This window comes from Mchenga conophoros, linkage group LG2 (assembly GCF_057382185.1).
Source record: "Mchenga conophoros isolate Kocher_MC1m ecotype Shallow Benthic linkage group LG2, M_conophoros_male_GT1.1, whole genome shotgun sequence".
NCBI lineage: Eukaryota > Metazoa > Chordata > Actinopteri > Cichliformes > Cichlidae > Mchenga > Mchenga conophoros.
The window spans coordinates 34,253,364-34,278,037 of NC_140527.1; the positions used below are offsets into that span (position 1 = coordinate 34,253,364).

A 24,674-nucleotide genomic window follows, 5' to 3' on the forward strand; every position below is an offset into this window, starting at 1 on the left:
TTTTTTTGCAACATACTTTCTGTGTAATGGCCATAAACATGACATATATATGTGTATATACAACGTGTAAAGTAAATATCTTGCTATATTAAACTGAACTTGTAGAAACTTCTAACTAAAAGCACTTATTGGGAAAACATCATCTGAGGTCATAAATTAAGTGAAAATGAGAGTATTTGTCACAGGCTTCAACTTAATCAGACTTCTGTTTTCCGCCAGTGGAGTCGTACTCTGGCGGCTCTGCTTAGCAAGAATGCAGGTTTAAGGCATTTCGCGATCGGCTTCACTGATTTGTAGTCGACTCAGTCTTTTACAGTGGTACACTATCAGTCATGGATTGGCTTCCCTGGAGTCTGAGCCTCAAAGTTACTGAAGCAATGTGGGATCATTTTGAAGAAAAAGATGAGGCCAACATCTGGAGAAGAGCTTTGAATGTCTTTCAAGAAGCCTGGACCTGAGAACTGAGAACAATTATTAGCTTTCAAGCTCGATAGACTTGTGCAGACTGTTTTTACTGTATTTCCATCCCCGTTTGCATATGTTTCAGCACCTAGTTTCCATTTTTCTAGCTACACATAAAGGAATGAGGGATGACTCAAGACTTTTGCACAGTACTGTATGATTACCAAGTGAAATATTTTTGTCAAATTTGTTCTGGTTAGTCATTCATGAGAAAAAGGGCTCTGTGATAATTAAATATTAGCACCGTTTGACATTCTGCAAGATTAATTCAGTGAAGCTATTTCAATTAAACACGAGTCACTGACGTTCATGATTTTTCCTACATTTGCTAGTCTTTATTATTATCAGAAAAAAATTACCCATGATTTAAAATGTATCAGCTTCTGCCTTCATGTAACTTAAACAGACTAACGTTTGATATGTAGATATGTTCTGTGTTTAAAATATGAGTTAAGATTGCACAGTGGGTCCCAATCTTCAGGTTGGAGATAACTTGTGGAACAGATTCATCAAATCACTTGTTGATGGGAATTTTGGTTTCAGCTTTTACAGAGACTGTAGCGAGCTCAATAAGAGGCTCAAAAAAGTGTCAAACACGTCCTCAGAAAAGGAACTTGCTGTGTGATGAATATTCATAATCAAAACTTATGAATTAGGGACGAGATATTAGATAATTCTAAGGAACTAAATGTTAAAATAGAATAAAAATACATTTAAAAAACAAAAGAATTTCAGTAGAAGATTAAACAGAACAGTTTTTTTTTTTTAAAGACTCTAAAGAGTCAGCTAAACGCAGCTGGAGGGGGGGGGGGCTGTTCGAGAGCCCTGGTGCTGCAGGCTGAAAAGCTCCGTCTTTCCTTCCAGTATTCAACTGGTATTCAACTGTGAGCTTGCTTACTAGAGTATATGAGTATAGTAGGCTAGACTATAACAATATAATCTTTTAAAGGGTGTCTGAACGCTTGCCTTTAAAAAAAATTGCACACGTTTAAAATAGAGGGTATTTATAAAGTCTCCCACTCTGCGCTCTCTCGGCAGGACATATCAAATGGCAGTAGCAGCACACACTTCCTCCAGAAAGGTTTGACTTCATCTTCCAGTTTATTCGATCTCTTTCACAAAGAATTGCCAGAGAGTGGAGAAGGAAATACTGGTGTGAAGTGTTCTCGAATGGCGCCCTGACTCATCGACTCTTTCATAACCAGAGAAATAATCACTGCGCTCACACAAAGCTCAGATTCATTTTAATAAGCTTTTGTCATGTGTGTTACAATCACGCACACATGCTGATATTTTAATATTCAAATGCTGTAGTACAGGGAAGAGAGAAATCGGGAGGGTGGGGGACGTAAGCCTGATGCGAAGCTGCCGCTGATCACAGGTAGAGTGAAGCTTACGAGTACGCACAGTCCATTTTTCATAAGAATTATCTGCCTCATTTCACACAGTCATCATAACACCGCTCCTAACCTCAGCCATTAGTGGGAAGAAGTGAGAAAAAGAAAACCACCTCCTCCGACAACATCTGCAGGAGAACCGTAGCACTTCAAAAAGGCAATCACCCATTTGCAACTTATCTTCCTGATGAAGATGGTCTTGATTTGCGTCAATGGCAAACAGGAGGAGGAGGAGGAGGAGGAGAAAGAATCTGGATGTGAGTGTAGCGGTGTGTATCCACGGCAACCAAATCTGACAAATCCACTCTCTTAGAGTTTGCTCTTGACTGTGGCCTCTGTGGGAGCAGACAGAGAGAGAGGGAGAGAGGAAATGGAAACATGTAAAACACGGTGGGGGGAACATTTTACCTTGGTCATGCAGCGGTTAAAAGCATTTTGGCTTCTGGAGCGTCTGGTTGCTTCAGAGGGATCTGTTAGCGAGGCTTAGTCACTCTCAGCCCAACATGGCTAAGGACGCACTCAAAACATGCAAACACACAATCATACACATCAGACAGACAGCCAGCGTAGGTAGTGCCAGGTGTTGGAGACACATAAGGTTTATAGTGGAGACTTGGAGGCCTGCCTGCAGCAGCTCTGTCACACTGACAGACAGTTCCGGTCCATCTAACAGCCAAGCACCACTACTGCTACCAAATCTGCTGCACATCCATTAGAGGAGAAAGACACCAGCAGCTCGCTCAGACTTTTTTTTTTTTTTAAAGGGGCACACCTGGATTTTTGGGGGGAAAATAACCTTTTCGGTCAGCTGACCCAGGGTGAAGATGTGAAAGTGCTGATTTCATGGTTCAGGCATCTGACCGGCTGTGCCGCAGTTTGAGACTTTGGCTTGCTGAGTGGAAGCTACTGCTACAAGAAATAGGAAGAAAAAACAGCCTCTAATGCTCTGAGCTGTACGCACTGATCATTCTTTAACACTTAGCCTGTAAAGCAATAACTACATATTTGTTGGCCAGTTGTGGGTAGAGGAACAAGCTGTAAACAGCACAGTGATATAATTTGACCTCACAAGGTCATCAAAGTGAAAATGTAGGTGGAAAGGAAAAAAAATGGAAAATATTTGGAAAATATGAATCGCGTATTCAGTCTTTATCCATTTTTGTTCTTTCGTCTGGTATTTTAGCAGAATATTTAGCTACTCAGGGAGAAAATAGCTGGTGCACAGACTGCAAATAAAAATATTCACCACTACTTTGTGGAGTTTTCTTTTTAAACTCTGAGTTTCTGCTGCTGTCATGTTTTATATTTGAGACACAAGCTGATGCATCCAAACAAAGAGATACATGCTAAAAAAGTGCTAGCTTTGAAATAAAATACTTGGGCAGGCTATATTATTTGTCAGATAACTGCATTAAAATGCTCCAAAATAAAACAATTGGTTTAAAAGTGATCGCTATAAGACAGTGCCTTCAGCCACTTTTGTTGCCACCTACTTGTTTCTCAAAGCTACAATGACCAAAAATTTTTTTGCTCCTTTTTTAGGCAGAACATTTTTTATTCATTTATTTATTTTAAACAGGAGTCGATGAGAACTGACTCATTTTCGAAACTGGCCTGAAGTGAACTGGAGTTTCTGCCTTGATTTGTTGTGGCTGATGACTAAACGTCTCTCTAAACATATCCACAAACTGATGACAAACTGGATTTAGACATAAAAATACATTTTCCTTCCGGCCAAACAGAAATAAAGGGCTGCTGTGATTTTACCTTGTAGCTTATTTTTCTACATAGGTAGCTGAGGCGGAAGGTCGGTGCTTTTTGCTCAGTACTCTGACTACTGTTCACTGCCTGTTATAGTCATATATATTTAGTCTTGTGGTTTTACTTTTAAAGGCAATGTATAACAGCTTTTTAGCAAACGTTACTCAAACAAGAATAAATAGTTTGTTTATTGGGTACCATTTTCAGCAGTGGATAAATACACTGATGATGCTCTACTGGGTATTAGTCAGCGTAAGGGCGTATGTGGGATTCTCTCAAAATAAACTCACACCTGCGCATTAAACGTTTTAGCAGGAAGTATCCACTTCTGCTTCCCCTTTTATCTGCAAATACATTGTTTTTTGTATATTTTGTATCTACATTCCCCGGACACTTTATTAGGTATACCTGTTTAACTGAGGGTTGACATAAATAGATAGTTAGCTGATCATATGGCAGCAACTCAGTGCAGTTGGGCATGTAGTGACCCTGCTAAGGTCAAACTGAGCATTAGAATGAGGAAGAAAGGTGATTCAAGTCACTGAGCGTAGCAGGGTTTTGGGGTTTGTCTGAGTATTTTAGAAACTGCTGATCTGCTGGGATTTTCCCACACAACCATCTCTAGTGTTCAAAGAGAGGGGTTTGAAGTTAAGATAATATCCAGTGAGCAGCAGTTCTCTGGCAGAAAATGTCTTGTTAATACCAGATGTCAGAGGAGAATAATGGCTTTGAGGCAGCAGTAACTCAAATAACCACTTGTTACAACCAAGGTATGCGGAAGAGCATCTCTGAACCCATAATGGATGCGCTACAGCAGCAGAAGACCACACCGGGTGCCACTCCTGTCAAATAGGAACAGGAAACTGATGCTACAATTCACATGAGCGCACCGAAATTTGTCATGCTTGATGATTCTTGATTTCTTCTGTAAAATTTACATGGTAGGCTCAAAAACAACATTAAATCGTGTATACATCCTGGTTTCCAGGCTGTTGTTGGTGGTGTAAAGGTGTGCTGGGCCCCTTAGTATAGAATGAGTGCCATTCAAATATCACAGTCTGCCCAAGCATTGCTCCCTGATCCCTGACTCCTGCAGTCAAAATGCTACAGTATCCTTGGCAAGATATGAAGCCCAGAGTTGCTTCCAGTGCATCAACTGGAGTGTGAACATGTGTGAACAATAGAAAGAGCTTAGGCGCAGATAAAATTGTTGTATGAATGCTTAGGTGAATGAGACTTAGACAGCAGCAGAAAGCACTTTGAGTTCATCTTCTGATGGCTTCTGATGCAGCAGGACGTGTCATGTCATATAGCTGAAATCACCTCAAACAGGCTTCTTGAACATAGCAATGACTGTACTCAAATGGCCTCCACAGCCACCAAATATCAATCCAATACAGCATCATTAAGATGTTATGGAAAAGGAGATACGTGTCATCAATGTGCATCTAAGAAATCTGCAACAACTGTGTGACGTCTCTGAGCAGTGTTTCCAACACCTTGTTCACGCTATGCTCCCAAGAACGAAAGCAAGGGTTCAATCCAGTGCTTGCAACGGGTACCTAATGAAGTGGCCAGTGAATGCTTATAAAAAGCAGTTCATCACATTTTGAGATCTCATTATTTTTAGCAATTGATCCTCCTTGAACTGTAATAAATGAAAAATACTTTCAGATTCGGGGGGCTAGTGGTCAAATCTGTTCACAAAAAAAGATTTTAAAAAAGATTAAGACTCTTGACCCGGTGTGTGAGTTCATATAAGAGATAAGGCTGCAGTGTTGATTGGATTCTCCTCTTAGGTTAAGCAGGCTTCTTCTCTTCTCTCTCCCACTCCTCTTTAACGCCTTGGCTGTCAGGCCATGTTTGTGAAAAACAGAAAACTCTCTCTGTGTCTACATTTGTTTCTTTATGTAGAACTCAGCTGCTGCCAACACGTCTAAAAGCACTCAAAGGTGAGAAAACAATGTTAAATGACATGTATGCTGTATGTTTTCTTGAACTGTTGAACTGCAGAACGCATATTAATGTTACAAAGGGTGATATATTCCAGCGCCAGCAGCATTTCTCTGCTTTGACTTTCCTGCGCTGAGACAATTTCATGGTCTCATTTTCATTTAAAATTAAACACTGCAATCCTGCTCTGGTTCACTTTTTTCTGTGGTGATTAAGTTTGCCTGATTTCAGTTAATTTCACTAATATTTCTGCCATGCATCTCTATTATGAGTGTTAGAGTGACCCGGCTCCATCTGAAGCTCTCATTTAAATTTAAATTCTGTCAAACCCAAAAGCACGGCTTCACTCGTACAAAGGACCTGCGGTTGATAATTTGTTGGATTTCTTTTCAGCAGCTTTGGTAGCACCTGCGTCCCAAGCCACATAACACCCATTAACAATTACAAAACCAGAAAGCATACGACTGTTAAGACCTCTCTCTCAAAATGTTCCGAAGGCAAGAGGTGAGTTTGATTTATAGCAGCGGTAAAGCAAGACATTAGGGGTTAAGGCTGCAGTTGTAATACCGATGCTTAATTTGAATAATTGAGTGAATGACTGATCATGCTTAGGAGCCAGACTGCTTGGCAATATAACACCATAAATCACAAGTGTAATCAAAACAAATGGGTAAAGTCATCATGTCACAGCTAAAGCCAACATAACATTAAATACATTTTACTTATTTACAAAACTTCGTTTAACCAAATAGATCAATCTGTAGCGATGGCACAACACTTTCCTTTCAGTCTGTTTTGGAAAGCAGGTGAGGCATGACTCAAGAAGGCACCTTGGAGGCTTAAAAAGTGGTTGTTATTTTTCATTTAAATCAGACCCTTTTCACCACTGCAGGAAAAAAACAAAAAAAAACAAAGCCCATTTCTTTTTTCCTTGCATCATTTCGAACACTAACTAGCTTGAGGCCAGCCGTTGTACTCAGGAATGCACAGAATGCCATTTTCATTTAACTGAGGTCTAAATATGAGCAATTTATTTGCAAAATGGGACGAGTGCCGGTTGAAGGAAATGTCAGAGTTTCCCCTCCGTGACACGTAATTTACATTTTGCACTGGGGTTAAGACTGCGTGTCGACAAACAGACTGAATGCAGTTAAGTTGATAGAAGAAACCACACATGTTGACGCACAACACCACGATGGTTACCTGAACAACGGGTCGCTGCCACAGGTCAGGCTAAAGTGGTGGACGAAGAAATGAAGGCAGGATACAGAATGAAAAGACATGTTTGTATCAAATACAAAACAAAGAAGCTGCAGGACACACACACACACACACACACACACACACACACACACACACACACACACACACACACACACACACACACACACACACACACACACACACACACACACACACACACACACACACACAGCCATTACTCTCAAGGTCCTTCCTGTTAAAAGGAAGCTCAACAGTGAGAACTTTTATAATAAGGCAGCTCATGAGCGTAGAGATTGTTTGTAACATTCATTCATATTTCAGGTGACTCATGTGATCAGAGATGAAAGTACAACCTGCGTGTTATCCATAAAGTGCCACACTGACTATGCTTTTTATAGGGCAAAAAACTGAAAGCGGGCATCATCTTGGTTGCTTGACAAAATGCCAGTGGGAGTTATCAATAGGCTTTTCTTTTTTTATGAGTATCAGAAAAAAAGGCTCTGTGGGAAAGCTTTAATGCCACCATGTTTGGTTCAGCAAATCTCTACAAACTGACACCCTTTTTTGTGATTTTTGAAACTTAAATGCAAAAGAAAGTAGCTCACCACAATAATGTTAGGCTATAAATCAAGACTGTGTGACCAAAATCAAGTTCCTGTGTTTAACTCTATACCCCTTGAAAGTCCACTAGGAGTAACCTTTGCAATGTTTTTTCTGACTTGAGTGCTTTCTGTCATATTTCTGCTTCTAGAAGAAAATGCCTGGGTTTGCAGGTTAGTGAGGGTGGTCTCCGCCTCTGCGGCTACCCTCGGAAAAACCCAGAAACTATTCTAATGGTCAAACCGTGTCTTTATTGATATATAATGAGGTGTCAAGGCTCGTCATTAAGGGTACCGGGGAGGTCGTCAAATGTTGTCTTTATGGGGGAAATGGTTAATGTGATGATGCTGAATGTCTTCAACAACTTACTCTTATTTAGCCACTTATTAACCACCTGCTTTCTCTAGCACACATAAAGCTTAAAATTTGCAAGTGGGGCATTTATTTTTTTGTTATTGAACAAATGATTGCCATAATTTCTATCTAATGAAGGTCAGTTGGACCAAAACATTGTGATTTAATAAAATAATGGTGAATAAGACAGAGTACAAGAAGTTATAATTGATCTCTTTAAACACGCTTACGCACCTGTTTATGAATTTTGAAACTACTATCGAACAAATCATAAAAATGACCAAAGCGAGTGTTGACCACAGACTTTATGCTATGCATCTAAGATTCCATTCATGCAGGCCTAGGCAGTGGTTACTGATGACCTGGAAGACACATGTTGCTAGGAGAAAGTGTGTAATCCCAAGCGGTTAGTGGTTGCTGTAGGTTGCCAGCTGTCACCAGGTGAAAATAGCTGCAAAGAGCTACGCTAAATGCCTCTTTTTGATTGCTGTGGTTACTGGCGGGTGTGCATCGCCAATAGTTTGCATGGAAGATCTCCACTTGTCTGCAAACCCTCGAAAAACTGCTCGCTGAGTGGCAGTGAAATTATAAAAAAGTGCGACACAAACCAAAAGTTAAAGCTGCACCGACTGAAACATGATGGTTTAACACTGAATCTGATTGTTATGATGTCAGACACACACACACACACACACACACACACACACACCTCCTCCCACCCCGCTGATGTCCACTCAGGAAAACCCCTGAGTGACATAATATCAAATGTTTTATTAATTAAATTGCATTAATATTTATAAACAGAAAAAACCCCACAAACCAATAAAAATATACAAGTGCTATTAAACGCTGAGCCACTGACCCCGAGGGCTGTTAGACTGGACACTGAATCATCATTAATATTAATTAATGTCTACACAATCATAATGTCTGTTTTCAGCAGAACAAAAACTTGCCTCCAATTAACATCAGAAAGTCTTCCAAGAAGACAAAGGTACATTATTTATGCCTTAAGCTCGCATATATATCTTATTTTATTTGACTTTAGCCTTTGACTGTACTTGAGTTTATTTATACATTTTTGCAATTAAAAAAATGTTTTCTTTAAAAAATATAATTTCAATATGGCGTGTCATACAAACAAAGTTGTTTTTTCCAGCTAGACAAAGACAAGCTGTCAGGAAAATAAATACTCAAGTAAAATACAGATACCTGAAAATTCTACTAAGTACAGAACCAAAGCATTTGCACTTTGTTACTTCCCATCTGCTGTTTGTATCGCAGTTCCTTTAAATTTCACGACCACCAAGTCAGTGTTTTGACAAGCATCAACCACTCACCAACCAGTCGTGGAATATACATTTTTCCCCAGTGACCTGTGGTTCCTAGGGGTCGCTGACAAATCTTTAGGGCTGTCTGACTGAAGTCTAAAAAAACTTGACATGAGTCAAGTGCAAAATGTTAACTCATTTCTAGAGTTCAGGACTCATTTATAGCTATTTTATACCAATCTCACTGCATCCATCTTGGTTTTCTGGGGCTAAAATGCTATATGTATATAAGAACAAACTAACACAAGCTCATGGATGGATGGATTTTCCTTCTCTCTGCAGGCCCTGAACACATGCTGCTCCCTCCCTATACTTGTTCTCTCACAGAGCCATTTACACATCAGCCTGGAATACCTCTCAAAATCAATCAATGTTAAAAGCTGTTTGGTTGCATTAATATATGGCTATTTTTTGTATGTGTGATCCCGATCCTGTATATATGTCAGGAGCCATGGTTTCCCAACACATTGCATTATGTATTCCTCACTTCATCTGTCACTGGTTTTAATGTTGTTGCTGATACGTGTAGCTGCACATATATATGAAGGAAACTCACCAGCAGGAAAGTAGAGTGGCAGGTTCTCCTCATACAGCTTCTGATCCTTCGGCAAGAACACGCAGAGGATGACTCTGTCCAGCTGACACACACACACACACACACACACACACACACACACACACACACACACACACACACACACACACACACACAAAATGACCTTTATTGCAAGCATATGCAATAACTCTGAATCCATCAGTTGCAGCAGGGAACAATGTAAAAATGTGTGACACTGTGCGGTGGCAATATCAGGAGAATGCCACTAATGCATCAGTCCATTACTCCACTATTAGCTCTCTATTATGATAATGCCACGACAAGGCGCTTATTACTCTGTGTGCTGGGGACAGAGTGCTGAAAATGTGCAAAGAGAGGGAAAGAGTGGGTATGTGTGTGATAAAGAGAAAGACAAAAAGACAGAGGCAGAAATAAAGGGGTTAGAGAGATCATCACACACACACACACACACACACACACACACACACACACACACACACACACACACACACACACACACACACACAAAGCCATAAACATAATACAGTAGCTTTCAAACAATATTAAGACATTGGCTGAGAGTGTGCAGCTAGTATATGACAAAGAATCTTTATGCTCCGAGCTCCTATGTTGTTTAGACCCCAGCTCTGCAGTCTATAATATTTATATTATGCTCTGTATATCTGGACGGAGTACAGTACACACTGTGGATGTAGCCTGTAATGATTAAAGTTACTTTAGCTACAGTAAAACGATGCTTCTAGGGATATAACCTCTACTCTGCTCTGACTCTGACAAACATTATTACCACCCTAATGTCTCTACAAAGGTTTTGATTTCTCTGTTTTGGGTGAGGCAGTGCAATTTATAGCCAGGCTGTTTCCATCTCTTTCAGCCTGGTGTGGGAGTTTAAGTCTCAGTGCTTTCAAAGAGACATTTCAGCAGCATGCTAGCCTGCAGCCCATGTTTTTCAGCCCCGGCTTGCTGTACAATTACCATCACTCACCAGGATTTGCATGGAAGCTAAAAGGGAAGATATGGAAATGTAACTAGATCCCCTAGGCTAAGGTTTGAAATTTCTAACCTCCACACGAAGGTGGCTCCACTTGAAAACTGTAGAAGTGGGAACTAATTCTCACACTACTGCAGCAGCGAGCCTAGAGATGCTAATGCTAACAATAACAGCAAGTCACTGTAAATGGCTCTATGAGAACAGCCTGTTGTTAATGGAAACACGTTACACAACCTGTAAATATTCCCCTCTCAAACAGAAAACCTGTCAACTGTTGTGGAAATTACATTAGTCTTTGTGCTCTTGTGAAAATGCATATCCTTTAACAAACGACGCATCCAAAAATATATATAATACTGTGCTTTTCAGCTTTACTTCAGGCTCGACAGCAACTAAAACAATATTCTCACCACGATGTCTATTTAGTAGATTTTCTGAAGACTTCAGTCATAGCGCAACTTGTCCAGAAATAATGCAATTGTGGAACTAGTCAAATTATTAATTTAGAGTTTTAGGATTTCATACTGCTTAACAGATGAGATTGAAAGTCACACTGATCATTAGCCAAACCTCATCCTGAAAATGATTGTTCATTCACACCAAGCTGCGTTTGATCTGCTTTAAAAAAATTTTAAAAATTGGCTAACTGTGGTTAACAAGAGAGAATTTGTACATCAAGGCTCCCCTTTTGGACCAGCATGGTGCAGTCTCTTCAAAACATTTGTGCTTTACTTTTAGTGAGTTCTACCGTTTCCTTTTATTAGTCTGTTATTTAGCACCAATTAGCAGATATGTCTTTCTGTAAAGTTTTTGGATGGAGTTTGCTCACCAACTCAGAGTGTTAGAAGATAAGTTGTTCAACAAAATAGTACAGAGATGACCAGAAACCAATGAGTGGCCTCTTTGATATACATTCCATGAAAGTATTGCACACTTAAGAGAATGTAAAGCTATACCGATCAGTTGATGAGCTTGTAAACTTTTAGATTTTTCATTTGGTTAGGTTTCTTTCCACATGGAGGACCAAAACGTGTCACTACAAACCGCGTGAGAATGCTCAGTCTGCTTACTGGCAAGATGCATCAGCAGTGCGAGCATCAAAAATAAACACAGAGAGAAGGTGCTGGGTCCTGGAGTAGTAGATAACGTGAAGAGTTTTCTCCTAGCATTTATATTTACCTGGGCATATAACTGTATGTAGGAGGCTAGTTGCTACAGTACATCTGTGGGACTGCTTATTCCCAGAATGCAAAGCAAACCCAGCGAGAGGAAGGTGTTGAAGCCTGCAGTGTACACTTGGTAGTTGGACTGGACCATGTCCTTAAAGGAACCACTTTGAAGTCATTTATAATGAGACCAACTTTAACCAGAACTGTTGTTGTTTTGGTCTGTGTCTGAATGTGATTGCTGTGTTTACAGCTGCAGAAACAAACGGCACCAAGTGGGGGAATAATTTGATTTGAACAGATTAAAAACCGTTACAGGTGTGACGACACCCCAAGAGTTAGGGGAGAGCAGATCGATTGTATTGATGCCAACATTGACATTGGATCCCTAATGATGTGATAGGACTGATACTTTAATATGTTTCTCTCCAAGTTTGGTACATTAAATTCATAAATCATCTTGTACTGCTCTCCTGTACATAAGCTGCCTTTAGAGTTTAAAAATATCAGTGATATTGGTTCTGTATTTACTTGGTTTTGCAGTATCACACACTGCTGCTAACGTTTAATTTAGACTTCTGTGGGAAATTTACATCCTAACTTGTGCAGTAACCGGAAGCTCCTTTGATCCCAACCCAACGCGTGGTTACATTTCTAGCGAGGTGCACGTCAGGTTATGCAGAAGATTGCGGCGTAGGGTTAAAATGGGGTTCCAGCTATGACGCAAGTTACCCCATAGACATAATGCAGAAGTGTAATTAAATTGTAAGAGTAGGGTGGGGCTTTGCAGCTCAATGCAACTAAAAAGCTCAATCTGCTGAAGAAGCTCGTGATTATGAATAAAAAGCCAGAAGAGCTGCTAAAAGGATTTGATGAGACTCTCTAGTTGACTCTGAGTCTAATTCGAGACCCCCCCGGTCCCCCAAAAAACAAAACAACAACAACAGCAGTTACATTTTAAAACTGGTATGTTTTCTGCACATAAATGATTCGATTTTTATTACATTTGATGCAGAATGTAGGCATACTGACCTGTGTCTTGAGTCCATTTTGCACCTTACTATGTTTGCAGTTTTCAATTTCATTTCAACATTAAAGCGCTCAGAGCCAAAACACGCTCAACAAAACCCCATAAAACTTTTCAATTAATGAATAAACCCAATTTCCTCTGGTAAACATTCTCTCTTTATATTTATGTGGTCGCCTTCAATATTTTTTCCCCCCTTAAAAGCAGAGTGGAAGTAGTTGTGGGCAGAATATAAATAATTTTGTTGATTTGGCCTTCTGGTCTTATTTACTGACATTCGAGGCTTGCTGTCTGTTGTCCAGTCTGGTGAGAAATGCAATGATTTGAGTTCATTTGCTATGCACAGAGCGGCTGATGGCATCAGTCGACCGGTATTGCTACAGAGACTCTGGAGATGTCAGGACGGCGGTAACAGCGAGGCTTCAAAGATGGAAAAAGAGAAGTGGGAGGAGACCAGAGAAGTAAAGGAGGGGAAAAAGGGAGGAGAGTTTAGGGCTTGTCAATGACTGATTGGAAAGTTTCCGCCTTTTCCAATCTCTTCCTCCGTCCCTCCCCTCCAGTCATCTATTCCATCATTTTGTCTTTTCTCCGCTTGGCGTTTCTCCTGAGAGAGAAAGTGTGTGCGTGCCTGTGTGTTTGTGTTAGTCGGGTTTGGTCCCGCAAGGAGCCAATTAAAACGCAGACTTGGCCATGAGCATGAGAGAGGCAGAACTTGGGTGTGTGTTCAAAAATATTTTTTGTGTGTCTGATTGTGTGTGTTTTCTCAATGCACCCTTTTCCTCGTATCGCCCGAAAACAAAAACAACAGCTGTGAGAGAAATAATACCTGGAGGAAAGGGTAGGGGAAAATTTGCCAATCATGCAGGCGCAAACACAAACACATACCCACCTTGTCATGATGTGCATCGAGGTAGTCCCTCACAGTTTTTAACGCCTCGTGCACAGCCCGCTCAGATGGATATCCTACAGAAACACAAACACACACGCGCAAGTGACATCAAAAATACACACACAGTTTTCGAGAACAGGTGCAGAGAGAGATCTGTGTGCTTGCGTTGTGCTGTTGTCTTCGGTGCTTTCTGTTCTTCTTTCCACTATTCTAACACTCCCCGTCCTGACTCCTCTCACGTTGTCTGATCCCGACTCAGTTATTCCAGCGAGACGCAGACACAACACACTTGTTGGTTACGAGGAGACAGATGGAGAAAGGCTGCTTTTCTTCTTCTATATTCATTGAGCAGCTGAGACCTTTCACTGCTGGAAAATTATACCCAGCGCTGGTAAAGCAGCACAAAGGCAATGAAAACTCATCATCTGGTCAAACTGCTCAACCCAAACAAACACTATGTGATTATACATTAGGAGATGGTTCAGCGTGTTAGCACAGGGGAATACGCGACGGTACAAATTAGCAACATACAATTTGTTAGAGCACTGAAACAAATGCACTGAAGAAAATGTAATATAATATGTTAATATGTGCCCACTATGGCTTGTTATATAAAACATTTTACTGATTGACATGTGCATCTAATTCAAGTGGCCTCACTCCATCTGCACAGGTGTTTTCACTCCTTTTTCTGTTTATTTGGACCGATTGAGACCTGCGTCACTCTTTAATTCAATATTTCAACCCTTATAATTTTAATTTTAAATGTATATGTTACATCCACGCATAAAATACTGAAATAAAGACTGAAAAATACAATGGCGTGAGCAGAGCTGTTCACTGAGCACACTGATTGTTTTGAATAGTTTCCACTGAGTGCATTCATTGCATATGATGTAAACAGCACCACAGGTTGTCAGCAAGGCTAGTGCTAGTGCTGGAGGAGGCAGAGAAAATGTGCAGCTTACAGCAGTGCTGTTAAATATTAGAGGATGATTTTGAGCAAATCTGTGCAAATTCGCACAGGAAAAAAAAAAAGCTCAGCCAACGCCAGTAAAACCAAGGAACTGGTGGTAGACTTCCGCAGGCACAAGCATTCTCCACTGCAACCACTGAACATCCAGGGTATGGACATTGAGGCTGTGGACAGCTACAGGTACCTTGGTGTTCATCTGAACAACAGACTGGACTGGACTCATAACTCAGACGCCCTCTACAGGAAAGGGCAGAGCAGGCTGTACCTGCTGCGGAGACTCAGGTCGTTTGGGGTGGAGGGCCCACTCCTGAAGACCTATGACTCTGTGGTGGCTTCTGCTATCTTTTATGGTGTGGTCTGCTGGGGTGGCAGCATCTCTGCTGGGGACAGGAAGAGACTGAACAGGGTGATCCGAAGGGCCAGCTCTGTTCTAGGATGCCCTCTGGACCCAGTGGAGGTGGTGAGTGACAGGAGAACGGCGGCTAAGCTGTCATCCCTGTTGGACAATGTCTCCCACCCCATGCAGCAGACTGTGACAGCACTGAGCAGCTCCTTCAGTGGGAGACTGCGGCACCCACGGTGTGGGACGGAGAGATTTCGCAGGTCTTTCCTCCCCACTGCTGTCAGACTCCACAACAAAGACTTTAACTGAACAAACACACACATCCACACATGTGCAATAACACTAAGTGCAATAATCTTTTCTGGCATCGTTGTATTTTTACTCAGTTGTATATAGCATTCGTATTCTATTTTTATCTTATTGTATATTTTTATTCTATTTTATTCTACTGTATATAGTATATTATTTTATTCTATTCTGTACAGCTGTGTACTGTATTTATTCTTATTGTATTCTAATTTTTGCGTCATAACTTTTGCACTGTCCACTTCCTGCTGTGACAAAACAAATTTCCCACGTGTGGGACTAATAAAGGTTATCTTATCTTATCTTATCTTAACTAAGCCACTTTATTAGGTACATCTGTTCAGCACATATCTAATCAGTCAATGTAAATGCAGCGACTCGATGCATTTAGCTTTATAGGTGAAGACACCCTGCTGAAGTTCAATACCAAGCATTAGAATTAGAAACTGCTGATCTACTGAGATTTCCCCACACCACCATCGCTAAAGTTTTCAAAGGATGGTCTAAAGGAGAAAAGATCAAGTGAGCAGCAGTTCTCTGGGTGGAAATGCCACAACTCCTGCAAGCAAAGAACAGCAAACTCACACTACAATTCGCAGGGGCTCTCCGATCTCAATCCAATAGAGCACCTTTGGGATGTAGTTGAACAGAGGGACTGACATCATGGACGTGTACCTAACAAATCTGCACTAACTGTGTGATACGATCATGTCAATATGGACCAAAACATCTGAGGAATGTTTCCAGCACCTTGTTGGATCTATGGCACAAAGACTTATGACTGATATGCAGACAAAACAGGATGCAACACAGGATTCACAAGGTGGCTGCTGGGTGTCAAATTAATGTAATTTGTGTCCATATGGGTCTGAAAAACAAGCCACAATGTCAACATAATAAGCACCAAATTTGAAATGTCAAATTGACTTAAAGGATCAGGGCAGTTTTTGGTAATAACCACAAAGGATCAGTCATGAAAAGTGTAAGATCCTGTGGAAACAGCCCATAAAAAGTCCCGTAGAGCTGAATTACGTCTGTCCTGATTTCTACTGATTGGTTTATATTTACATGCAATACCAGTGAAAAGCTTAGGCACACTCAATCATTGAAGAGCATTTCTTTATTTTTAATTGATTTCTACATTTTTTTAAAAACAAAACAACATCTGCTGAATTCGTCAGTGACCTACAACACAGTAGGTTGAGCTTTCTTTCTAATGCTGATCCAGGAAATTGTACCACATATGTGTATTGGGGTCCTGGATTATTCTACTAGTAAATAAACGATTGCGATGAATCATCAATAGCCAGTGAGAAGAAAACTAAACCACAGACGCACCTGTAAAGCCACTAAACGATTGATCTTCCAAAGCAAACATCACTGATATTCTCATAAATTTTCAACATATTTTAAGAAATTTACTTTTTTTTTTTTTAATCACACTGGCTTCATGCTCACTCTGTACAACAATCAAAAGAGTGTAATTTTGTGCATTTGTGCATCACGTTATCTTATTAAACATAAAATGTTCTGATACTGTGACGCACAAATAATTAGAAACATATCTGCCCTCAGGTGTGTCTGAGCTTTCGATTGGTACTTTTGTTTTTCTTTGCATGTAAAAGTAATCTGTCTGGTTTAGCAGTAGGAGAGTTCAGTGATTTATTCAGTTTCAAACGGCTGCAATTGAAAACAAATCTGCCATCTTTAAGCCATAGTTCCACACAGAAAACATACCAGCGTATGAGTATCATTTTTAAAGAATGGTCTCATATTTTAGAGCTGTAACTTAATTCCTATTAAAGCATTAACTGCTCCTCATCAGTGTTTTATACACTCTGTAATCTAACGAAATTGGGAAAAACAAATGTGCCTGGCAGGCAGTTTCAAAGATTGGGGGCTCTACTGAAAAAACAGCTCATTTATAAAATTAAAATGCAGGAAAATAAACATTAAGTGGTTTATTTCGGTACCACAAATTTAGTGCAAAAACTGAGCGCGAGCACCGATTTAATCTCAGAGCTTAACTTGCACACCACTGGATGTGAAGCACAGCGTGGAACACGTTTCCCTTTTTAATATTTAATCAAAACCAAAATCTTTCCTCCAACCTTAACTCGAGTGTTTTAGTAATCTCTACTTTACCACATATCTGACGCAAGAGGCAATCTGAGGAGAAAAATGTTGCTAATGAACATAATCAAGGATGCAATTATATTCCCTCCAAAAATGTATTTACCGTCCTTATTAGTAAAGTAAGTAAACTATTTCGCTTATTTCCCAGCAGAGGTCTTCTCACCTCCGCTGTAATGAGGTCTGCTCAGCCTTATTGACTGAAACACCAGCAAGCTTTGCAGGGCCTTAAAGTGCAGCTATAATAGTGGTACAAAGTCTGGGAAGAGGTGTACATCATCTGTGTTACTACTAAAAAAAAACAAACAACAAACTACTAGTGTGACTGCCTGCCAGGCACATTTGTTTTTCCCAATTTCGTTAGATTACAGAGTGTATAAAACACTGATGAGGAGCAGTTAATGCTTTAATAGGAATTAAGTTACAGCTCTAAAATATGAGACCATTCTTTAAAAATGATACTCATACGCTGGTATGTTTTCTGTGTGGAACTATGGCTTAAAGATGGCAGATTTGTTTTCAATTGCAGCCGTCTGTCTGTAGAGACACAAGCTGCTTATACCTCCTAAAGTTACATAATTTGTGTTACTGCTTCAACACCCTGACCTACAAAACACTCAAGAGGAAAGAAACAGCGGGACAATGACAAACAAGCAGAACAGGGAGGAAGACAACCTGGAGTCAACTGGGAATTTAGCCTTTTCCTCTTTCCAGCAATGACAGAGAGGTGTCAACAACTAGCCCTCACAGCAAAGCCACCCTGGGGTGTGTTTAAGCACTATCCTTGACTCTCTCCTGCCAGCGTGAAGAGGATTACAGTCAATATAACACAATCTCCGGCCTAATCTATCTTAATCTGCCGCTCTTAATCCAAGGCGTTAATCTGAGAACCACCTCTGGGTCGGGGGAGATCATTTGACAAGCGGCACCCGGAGGCTCGGCGCTCTGGTCAAACAGGCAGACTGACAAGCGTGTGATGGAGAGCACACAGCGTGTACAGTGAATGAAGACAGCAGAGAGGAAGTGTTGTTGGTGATCAATAAATGTGAAATAAATGATAGAAAACTGACACACAAACACAAAGTGTAGGAACAGAGGAGACACACACATGAAGGCACTAACCGTAGATTCCAGTTGAGATGCAAGGGAAAGCCTGCAGAGTGAAGAGGAAAAACCAAGTTACAATGTGCCGCAGGTCACATTTAAAACATTTATCAGCTCCTTGTGTCACTCTGTTATGTTCTAATGCATTCAATCAATCCACCCTCCAATTTAAACACAACACATGATAATGATGAAGCAAAATCATTTAGAAATCAAACGCTCCTTTTACATACGTGTTCAGACAGTAGATTCAGTACTTTGCTAAATCACCTTTTGCAGCAATGCATTATGAGTTCTTGGGAATAATCCCACAAATTTGGCATGCTTTTCTTTTCCAAAGCTCCTTTTCATTTTGACAGAATCTCTCATGCTCAGTGAAGCTTAACGGGAAGCAGTGGTGCACAGGCGTTTTCAAGTGTCTCCTGGGATGCTCCTTCAGGTCCAGACTTTTGGTTGACTTTCCCACACCAGAGCTGAGTTTACTTGGTAATGTGCTTTATATTCTTGCTAAGATGTAAACTTCTGCCTGAGTCTGAAATCTTATTGTGGAAAAGGTTTTCACTCAGTATTGCTCTGTGTTTTTTGCATCCATCTTCTGCTGCCATTACTGTGTTTGACTGTAGGAATGGTATTAATTAGGCGATGCTCAGTGTCCGGTTTCCTGCACACAAAGCGTGGGGAATTGTGGCCTAAGAATTCAATCTTTATTTCATCAGACCAGAAGTATAAGAGTCAGGTATCTGACAAAGCAGTCTGTCCACCATAAAGGCCTGACAGCTAGAACGCATCATCAAAGGCTGCCCTTCTTTTAGACACATCTAATCTCCATAAAGGAACTCTGGATCCTAATTATCATGACCTTTGAATTATTGGTTACCTGTTCACGCAATGCCTTCTTCCCCTATTCCTGATTTTGACAGGATGAGTGTTGGTGGTTCCAGATTTCTTTCATTTTCAACCAAATTCAACCAAATGCACCCTGACAGTGCTTTAGCACAAAAACTACATCGAAAAGTGATCATTTAAAAGACAAAAAAACAAAAACCCATCTCGCAGATCTTTGGAAACTTTATTTTAACTGGTATGTGTATATATTTCCTGATTTTGTCCAATGACTTCAAAAAGACAGATCATGCTGTAGGCATTTCAAGGATCACTGATAGACGTGGGATGCTTAATTACGTGTATCATGACAAAGGCTCCAAACAAAATGGAAAAAAAGACTCACTCTTTTAATTAAAAACATACACACACTTTACAACCTTGTTTTTGCTTTGACATTGTGGAGTACTGTGTGCAGACTGATGAGAGAACATGAACTGAAGAAGAGCATGAAACACATCAAAATGGGGAAAATTTTAAAAGATCTGACAACTTTCTGAAGAGCTCATCATCATCATCACACACACTCTCTGTATGTCTATCCTTCTGAGGACACTCGGTGACATAATGCATGGCCTATCCTCTCTACTTAACCTTAACTAGCATAAACCAAAGCCCTAGAAGCAACCCTTAACATAACTCAAACCTGACGCTAAACCTGAAGCTTAAATCCGGGTCTAAACCTTTGACGATGTGTCAAAAAGCAACTTTCCCCAAATCTCCTCACTTTCAAGGTCTACAACAAACTGGTCCTCACAAAGGCAGCCATACACGTACACACACGTAGCACTGCACAGAAATCACACTCTCTGCTGGATCCCGATGGAGTCTTTCTCTTGATTGTTTTTTATGGCAGCCTTTCTTCAGCCTCTGACTTTCACATCTATTTAAAGACCAAACTGTTGATCATCCTTTGCTGACGAGGCCGAGCAGGGAAGAATTCTTCCGTCAGCTTCGGCCGTGCTAATAACACTAATCAGACATCATTACAGTAATTACGATGGTGGGTATACAGACAGCCACTGAGGAAACAATCACTTTATACCGTAAGCTATTACCAGTATACTTTAGGAAAAGAACTTAAAAAACTTCTTGTGTCCACGATTTTGTGGAATTGGTGCATTTTTGCAACAGCTACTTTTTAATGATGCTGGTGAAAATGAAGCTTTGAATGGAAGACTTGCTGCAGTGCTAGACAGATTGTGGGCTTGTAATTGTGTCATATTAGTTTAATACAACGCTAAATGGGCTTTTTTCCCCACCAATGCTGTGATTGAGTGGGAGATCCTTCCCAAACAACAGGACAAACAGGTAAAAGCACTCATTATTAACAATAGCTGCAAAAAATCTGCAGCAGATTCATTATTTCAGGTTCCCGACAAAGCGAATGTGAGCGAGGGAATTGTTTAAAGTCTATTTAGCACCACATTCCCTCTTTTGCATCTCGGCAAGGTAAAAGAGGTAATTTGGTACTGAAAGTATTTAACCTTGGATTTAGTTTCTCCAAGTTGCCCAATTAATCGCTTCAGATTAGCTTTGAAAGCATTTTTTCACAGCACAAAGACAACTGGGGATTTTGTCTCCGCAGTACTTAGATTGCATCTGATTGAAAGAGGCATGTCTTTGCAGCTGCTTTGGACCGCAGGACAACTGCCAAAACCAAAAACTTTTTTTTTCTTAAATTGGACAAGCAGACAAGCATAAGCAGGCGGATGTTTTTAAGACAGACTGGAACAATGTCGACTTGTACTTTAGTATAAAGTTGCAGCAGAGCCAACAGTTACATTTAAGTCATGCATTATTTCCTGCACTGTAGGTGATTTTGCTTACATTGCTGGCAGACTCACCAGCAATGAAAAAACAATGACAAGAAGAGACCACAGCAGAAGGTAAATGCAGCTATTAACAGAAATAAATACATATTAAAAATCAAAAGGATTATAACTGTTAGTCAGTGAGGTCCGTGTTTGCCAAGTCTGTGCAACACCACTGGTTCTCCTTTGAGTCAAGCAGCCAGTAAACTTCAAGTCTGGCAGATTTCCAACCTGTTGTCAAATATGCCAGCACAAGCAGATGTCTGGATGCTCCCCAGGTCTCCAGATCTGTTCATTTAACCAGACTGCACAGCTTAAGACTCAGGGTGAAGGCAACTATGCCTCACAGGTTCTCTGACACCTACAATAAACAAATAATTTGAAGTTTTGTGAAAATTGCTGTTGCTATGAAAACTTCGGTTAAAAAAAAATCCTGCAACTGATGCATTTAAGTCTGTTTCAAATCCTGTTCTTTACTAGCGAAGCTACTAATGTTCTGCATGAATCTTCACACTGCTTCCATGCTCCTGTTTTCTTCAATTGCACCTCTGACTTTGTTTTCATGTTGCTTTGGTGCTTTTCTTTGGCTTTAACACTTCGTTCTCTGTGAAACCTCCTGCCTGGTGTGTTTCATGCTACCTTCTTACAACTCACACTCCTACCTCTTTTCCCCTTCCTCCATCCATCTCAGTTTGAACACTGTATTCTTTGAAAAATCCAATGCGATAATTTTTTCTGGCTTGGGTTTCTTTTTTAACTATAGCACCCTGTCATACAGTCATGACTGCTTCACCCGTCCTTTTTTTCTTCCTACCAATGCTTCTTTTGTATTCGCTTCTTTTGATTTCTTCTTTATTCGTGTGCCACAGTCTTCAGTGCTTCTTTTTCTTTACCCCGTTTTCAGCATCAGTTCAAATTGCTGTCTCAAATTCATTCTCACCACAGAACGAGCACCATTTTCGGTCGCCGTCTCGAGGCTGTTTCTGTAGCACGATCTTAGCGCGTTCTTCTCCTCCTCTCCAACTCCGCCTTGTGCAAACGGCCCCACTGTGTGAATCACATCTGCAGAGATGGGAAGAAAGAATTCTTTACACAGTGTCAAAGGTATGAAGCTACTGTGAAATAAAGGTAACAGGACAACTGCAAATAAAATACAGTTAAAATTTATAGTTTTTATCAGGGAACTATTTTAAATATTATTAATAAACTCTACTGTTAACATTAAAGTCCTTATAAAACATGTTTTATATCCCCTGACAAAAGCCTGAAAAATGATGCTTACTGTAAACAGTGTTCCTGATCAGCTGAAAAGTAGTGCACTTTCTGTGCCAACTAGCACCAACACTATAATCTTTAGATCTATCCATGTTGATAGTATGATAAAACGTGCCCATCATCAGTAGAGTGGATGACCAGAACTGCTGGTGCACACCAAGAGGCCAACAGTGGATACATTTGTGGTTTGATATTCTAATTAGCATAGAGGTGCAATTTTGGAAATTGCCATCCATTTTATTTCCGGATAAAATAAACCGTGAACATCCTACATGAAGCGATGAGTGGGCTTCGAGGGCTTGAAGAAGATTACCAGCCTTCCAGGTGATGCAGGTTAGCCGTGCTCCAAATGAATATTGAATGTTTCTTTGTGTTCATGTACAGGAACATGGCAGTAACACCATAAGTCTAATTGACGCAGCTAAATGGAACACCTCTTGTATTTTAGCCATTGCTTCTGGACTCCAAACAGCTTCTATTTAAGTGCTCTAAGCAAATCCAAAAGCTTGTAACTATAGAGCAACATGTCTGTGGCTGTACTCTTCTACTGAGGAGTCTCTTTCTTTCAGTTAGGAAAACAGAAAACACAAGATGACCTTCATTTTAACATTGCAGGATGGTTTTCTTAAGTAATGAGCACAATGAAAAACAAAACAAAGTCTACTTTTTCACATTTCAAACAGAGTTTCTACGTGGCAGAGTTTCCCAATATCACCGTTTTATTCATCATAACTTCAAAAATAAATCAATCAGGCAACCGGCTGGATGTATTAAGCTTTCAAAAAACCACCTTCTCTGTCAGCTCACACAGTGCACTGATCGCACTTCAAGCAAGTGTAAACTCAGATGCCTTCCGTCTATATAATCCAGCTCGTCTGTACACGATAGTCATCAAAATTTGCTTTAACACACATTTAAAATACATCAACTAAAAATCAGTGTCAAGTTGCATTTGAGCTGATAGCAAAAAAGCATAAAACATTTTATATGGATATATTTTTTGTCACCAAACTGTACACTTCTTTTTTCTTTCCTTGCCCCACTGTTATTGATTGTGCTGTCTCTGATGGCACATTAGCCATTAAAGTTTGACAACATGTCGGCCTTTTGTTTACATTTTTTACCTCTACTTGACCCAAGTCTTTTATTTTTATTTCTATTTTCTACATAGAAAATCAGCAGGGAATTCATGTTTTGTGGACGATCGTTAAAAAAAAGAAAAAACTCCCACTCTTGGCATACTCATTTAACCAAAGACCAATTAAATAGTTTTACCCAGGAAAGTATACATTATGCAAGGTTATCTGTATTGCAGCTGCGCCTTCTTTCCCCTCCTCCTGAGTCCCGAACATGAAGTTGGAAATGAGGCAGAATGTAAACATGCCATTAATAAATTGCACTTCCTGGTTTCTTTGTAAGTTGCACCTTGCTGGTACCAAGTTTTTTCTTCAGACCTGCCATAATTCTTTGTGGTATGAATTCAACGAGGTGCTAGAAACTCAACTGACATGAATTATGTGAATCTTCTGTTCCAACATATCCCAAAGGTGCTCTGCTGGATTCATATCTGGTGACTGTGGAGGGCATTTCAGTGCAGTGAACTCACTGTCACGTTCAAGAAACCAGCTTGAGATGATTTGAACTTTTTGAACTATCAGAAGATTGTGCATTGCAGTCATAAAGGGATCGGCATGATCAGCAGCAGTACTCGGGCAGGCTTTCACGTTGTTTTAGCCAAATTCTAACCCTACCGTCCACCTGCTGATGCAGAAATCAATAAACCTCATGACAAATAAGGTTATTCCAATCTTTTGTTGTCTAATTTTGGTGAGCCTGAATTGTAGCCTCAGTTTTTTGTTCTCAGCTGACAGGAGTGGCACTCGGTGTGGTCTTCTGCTGCTGTAGCCCATCTGCTTCAAGTTACGATGCTTTTAGCATTCAGAGATGCTCTTCTGCAAACCTTGGTTGCAACTAGTGGTTATTTGAGAATGCATTCTCCTCTGACCTCTAGTATCAATAAGGCTTTTTCACCAAAGTAACTGCAGCTCACTGGATATTTTCTCTATTCAAACCCTTCCCTTTGAACACTACAGGGAGTGCAGAATTATT

General features: G+C 40.3%; 1 protein-coding gene across 3 annotated transcripts in view; it reads right to left on the bottom strand.

Moving 5' to 3' along the window:
* Window positions 1-1,689: 1,689 nt before the first annotated feature.
* The window catches only part of macrod1 (mono-ADP ribosylhydrolase 1), a 147,418-nt gene continuing 124,433 nt past the window's right edge, over window positions 1,690-24,674 (bottom strand). Inside the window, exons 6-11 of one of the 3 annotated variants that reach the window (XM_085297086.1) lie at window positions 22,231-22,352; window positions 18,613-18,643; window positions 13,733-13,806; window positions 9,639-9,720; window positions 6,777-6,806; window positions 1,690-2,194 (exon numbers count right to left, since the gene is read on the bottom strand). In XM_085297086.1, the coding sequence (XP_085153212.1) occupies window positions 6,802-6,806; window positions 9,639-9,720; window positions 13,733-13,806; window positions 18,613-18,643; window positions 22,231-22,352 (314 nt within the window). In that variant the 3' untranslated portion in view covers window positions 1,690-2,194; window positions 6,777-6,801. Of the gene's footprint in view, window positions 2,195-6,776; window positions 6,807-9,638; window positions 9,721-9,788; window positions 9,996-13,732; window positions 13,807-18,612; window positions 18,644-22,230; window positions 22,353-24,674 lie in introns of those variants that run through there. The other 2 variants (XM_085297078.1, XM_085297095.1) reach the window with 2 other exon arrangements.